Source organism: Malurus melanocephalus, unplaced genomic scaffold, assembly GCF_030028575.1.
Source record: "Malurus melanocephalus ecotype Western Australia unplaced genomic scaffold, MMel_1.1 scaffold_243, whole genome shotgun sequence".
In the NCBI taxonomy this organism is placed as follows: domain Eukaryota; kingdom Metazoa; phylum Chordata; class Aves; order Passeriformes; family Maluridae; genus Malurus; species Malurus melanocephalus.
The window spans coordinates 76,218-80,320 of record NW_026623475.1 but is presented as its reverse complement, the minus strand read 5'-3'; the positions used below and the strand labels follow the sequence as shown (position 1 = coordinate 80,320).

The 4,103-nt window shown below is 51.4% G+C and overlaps 1 protein-coding gene across 1 annotated transcript in view; it reads left to right on the top strand.

Moving 5' to 3' along the window:
- PSMA5 (proteasome 20S subunit alpha 5) overlaps positions 1 to 4,103 on the top strand; it is a 10,405-nt gene that overhangs the window by 5,200 nt on the left and 1,102 nt on the right. Inside the window, exons 5-8 of the mRNA XM_057375245.1 lie at positions 131 to 238; positions 322 to 380; positions 1,057 to 1,159; positions 2,079 to 2,165. Of these exons, the coding sequence (XP_057231228.1) occupies positions 131 to 238; positions 322 to 380; positions 1,057 to 1,159; positions 2,079 to 2,165 (357 nt within the window). The remainder of the gene's footprint in view (positions 1 to 130; positions 239 to 321; positions 381 to 1,056; positions 1,160 to 2,078; positions 2,166 to 4,103) is intronic.

Here is a 4,103-nt window from a genome sequence, read left to right as displayed (position 1 = left end):
CCTGATGCTCCCCTGTGAGAACTGGCTGTCCCCTGAGTTATCCTTGTGTCCAAAAAGGGTATTACTCCACCTCAGCCATATTTTGGGATTGTGGGGATAATGGGAATTTTTTTTTTTTATTTTCCTGCAGAATCACTGGTTCACCTACAACGAGACAATGACGGTGGAGAGCGTGACACAGGCTGTGTCCAACCTGGCCCTGCAGTTTGGGGAGGAGGATGCTGATCCAGGAGCCATGGTGGGGTCTGGGGGGGATCTGGGGGTGCTGGGGACCCCCCTTTCCTTGTCCTTGTCTGACCCTTTCCCTTCTTTCTCCTGCAGTCCCGCCCGTTTGGTGTCGCTCTGCTTTTCGGGGGAGTGGATGAGAAGGGACCCCAGCTGTGAGTTCTGCTCTCTTAATCCAGGCAAAACACYAAATCTCCACTGCAAAATTCCCAGGCTGTTTTAACGACTCGATTCTGGGATTTTCCTTAAGCCAAACCCTCRGGGTTTATCCCATTATGTCCCTGATATGTTTGTTAATCCCGTTAAACCCTTTCCATAGCTCTGCCTGCCTGTTTGGCACAGAAAAAATATCAAATCTTCCCCAAACCCTTGCTTTTCTTTATTAAAAATGGGGTTTCCTGGGGAGGAGGGAATTAAAGCTCTCCTCGTCCTGGGTGTATTCTTACCTTTCCCTAAAGGACCAGCAGAGCCACCGGTAACATAATCCATGTGACATTCCTTGGGGAGGTGTTGGAGCAGCTGTAACCTGAACTCTGGGCTTCAAATGGCCCCACTGGAAGTGGGAAAGGCTTGGCAGAGCCAGCCCAGTCAGGTCTGCCTTCCAGCAGGGAAAACTTGCTGGATTTATTAAAAAAAATATTAGGATAAGCTGGGAAATCCAAAGGAAAATGATTTTCTGAGGAAGGAGGGCGGTGTATGAGTGTGTAAACTGCCAGCCCAGGAGCTCTTGGGGATGAACCCGAGCTCTAGCAGTGCAGGGAGCTCTGTGGAGTGTGTGAGGGGGTCCCTGGGGTGAGATGGGGTGCAGCCAGTCACCCCCTGTCCCTGCAGGTTCCACATGGATCCCTCGGGAACGTTCGTGCAGTGCGATGCCAGAGCCATCGGCTCCGCCTCAGAGGGAGCCCAGAGCTCCCTGCAAGAGGTTTACCACAAGGTAAGGGCTGCATTTGGGATTGGGGTCACATCTCGTGGATCTGGGGTACTTCACCACTACCAGKATCCCCTCATTCCCTTTCCAGGGAAGATTTAGGACTGGGCTGGGCTGCCTGAGCCACTCAGGGCCGGATAAATCCTTAGGAGTGGATCCTGTGAGTAGGTGCTGAGGATCTCTACAACGTGGAGTAGAGCTACTCCCAGCAGCTGCTCTCTGAGAGGCTGCTCTCTGCCTGTGAAATAATTAAGGCCATGTCAGGAAGTTCTCTATAAATAAAAACTGAGCTCCGAGTGCTACTGCTCCGTGTGGATGCAGCTGGAAGCGCTGTGAGCTCACACCGGCACCTTCACCTCACCAGAGAAGGGAACAGCTTTTATCCTGGAAATTTTGGTCATGTTTGATATTAAATAGGATTTTTTTTCCCCCACGAGGAGGGAGTTGCCTGTTTTGGGTGGTAAGAAACCAAACCCTAATGAAAAGCACAGTTAGTGGTGGTGKCTKGRAAGCCTCATTTKTTCACTASAATTCTCCAAATTACCCAAACTCTRGACTCCCTGGGTTGCCAACCCTTTTTCAAGTGCAGTTAGTGAAGCACAGCTGTGCTGCACATCCCTCTGGCTCTAGGGATGCATGGGATTTATGGGATTAAATGCATCACAGAGGTTTCTGCTGAGAGGGAATCTGGCTTTTGGGAGGATATTGCTGAAGAGAAACAGCCCCTCCTGTCCCTATCCAGTCAGATTTCTGTGCCCAGTGAACCATTTTTAAATCTCAGGAAGGCAGGATTTCACTGTCCCTGTGGGTATCCCTTGATCAGCTGCTCCTTTCACTGCCTGGCTCAAGGGATTTGGGAAAGGGGAGGGACAGGGGCCACATCCTGAGCCTCCACCATCTAATCCGTGAGCCATTTGTTTTCCAGTCCATGACGCTAAAGGAAGCCATCAAATCTTCCCTGGTCATCCTGAAACAGGTCATGGAGGAGAAACTTAATGCCACCAACATCGAGGTGAGTCCTCCTGGAGTCAGGATTGCCCCTGGAGCGAGGAATGGAGCAACTCAGGGCTTCCTGAGCCARCTGCTGCAGATGTTCCTGCCCTTTTCATCATGTCCTGTGGGGCATTTTGGAAAAGCTGGAGCTTTCCTGGTGTGTTTTCATGGCTAATCCATGATGAGCAGAAGGAATTCTCTAACTTTCTCCTATCAGCAGAACCCCACACCACCCAGACTGCTAGATCCAGCCACTCTTTTTTGCCTTGCTGCTTGTAATATTAGAAGGAATGAAAATTACCCAGCTCCCGGGCTGCTATATCAGTCCTGGGCCAGCGCCAAAAATCCCTGGGATGGTGGGAGCAACGAGGATCCTGCAGGAATGGCTGTGCCCCTGGCACCCCAGGAGCGGGCAGTACCCAGAGACCTGGAGATGCTGGGCCCCCCAAACCTGCTCCATGGGCTCGTTTTTGGGTGGGAAAGGCACAAACCCTCTGGACTGGTTGGGGTAATTGGGAGATGAGAAGCCAGGCCAGTGTATAGAGTTTGCTTCTATTTCGGGTGGGTTATGAGACACCAGACCTTTCCAAAGCGTGGCATTCCAGCTCATGAGCTGCTCTCTCCTCCCATTCCTTCCCTCTGAAACCTTTCCCCAAACAGCCTCAAGGTGTTCACCCCATTTTTGTATTAAATGGTGCTGTGGGGGGACCACTCTTTGTGGGATTAACCAACTTCCTTTGGAGGGGAAGGCCACCAGCACATGAAAACTCAGATACTCTGTCCCAAAATCATACCAGGCTGCTGGGATCTCCTTCCCAGGTGCTCTTCCAGCCCACAGCTATAGGTTTTTTCCTGGTACAGTGCAGACAGAGGAATGTGTACAGTATCCTGATGTCATATCCATGTTTAACAGGGCTTAACTGTGCTTGGCACGGCCCTGGAGTGGGGTGGAATCGTGCTGGGGGGAAGGAGGGCAGGAATGTGCTGAGGATTAAAAGGTTTCTATTGACTCAAGTCACCCCATGGCTGAAAATCTGCCACCTGAAGAGCTCTTTGCTTTCTAGAAGTATGTGCCTCTCCCATTTCTTGGCTCCAGCCACTCTCCCTGTGGCATTTTCCATCTAGGAATGAAGAGAAGAGGCAAAGTGTGGTTGTGGAAGGGTTAAATCCATTGATAGCAAAGGTCAGGATCCTGAAAGGACTTTAAGCTTTTAGATTAATGACTTCCCAGTGAAGCCTCTCAGGGAATCTCAGGTGGAGTGAAGCTTTGGAGGGAGAAGGTGAGGGACAGTTTGAGGAGGTGTGGAAAAACAAAGGAGTTGGTGTGTCTGAGTGCTGGTTTTGGGTGTTCATAAAGCTATTTTTAGGTATTTAGAGCTGGTTTTGGTGCATAAATCTGTGTCTTGTTGAGTCTGGTTGGGTCCAGGATCAGTCCAGTCCCTGCACAAGTGGTTTGGTGCCCAGAGCAGCTGTGGCTGCCMCATCCCTGAAAGTGCCCAAGGCCAGGCTGGACTAGGCTTGGGGCATCCTGGGACAGTGRAAGGTGTCCCTGCCATGGCAGAGGGTGGCACTGGATRAGCTTTAAGGTCYCTTCCCACCCAAACCATTCCATGATTTGAGAAGCCAGAAGTGGTATCTCCGAGTGTGTCCACCTTGTCTGAGAACTTCAGGTAAAACCTGGGCTGGCAGGAACTCTCAGGCTGAGCCTTGGGACATTTCTACTTGGAAACACCTCGTGGTGCCTTCCCCTTGTGCTGGTGAGGGGGTGTTTGTGAGCAGAGTCACCTCCGAAGGGCTCTGGGATCTTCTGGGATGCTCCAGAGCTTTCCTGTGGCGTACTGGTTGCATCCAGACACTTTGATCCCTGCAGAGTCAAACCAAGTGCCCGGTGCCTGTGAGTTCAGGAGCATCACACCCAGCTCCTGGGCCATCCCATTCCACTCCTGGGCCATCCCAT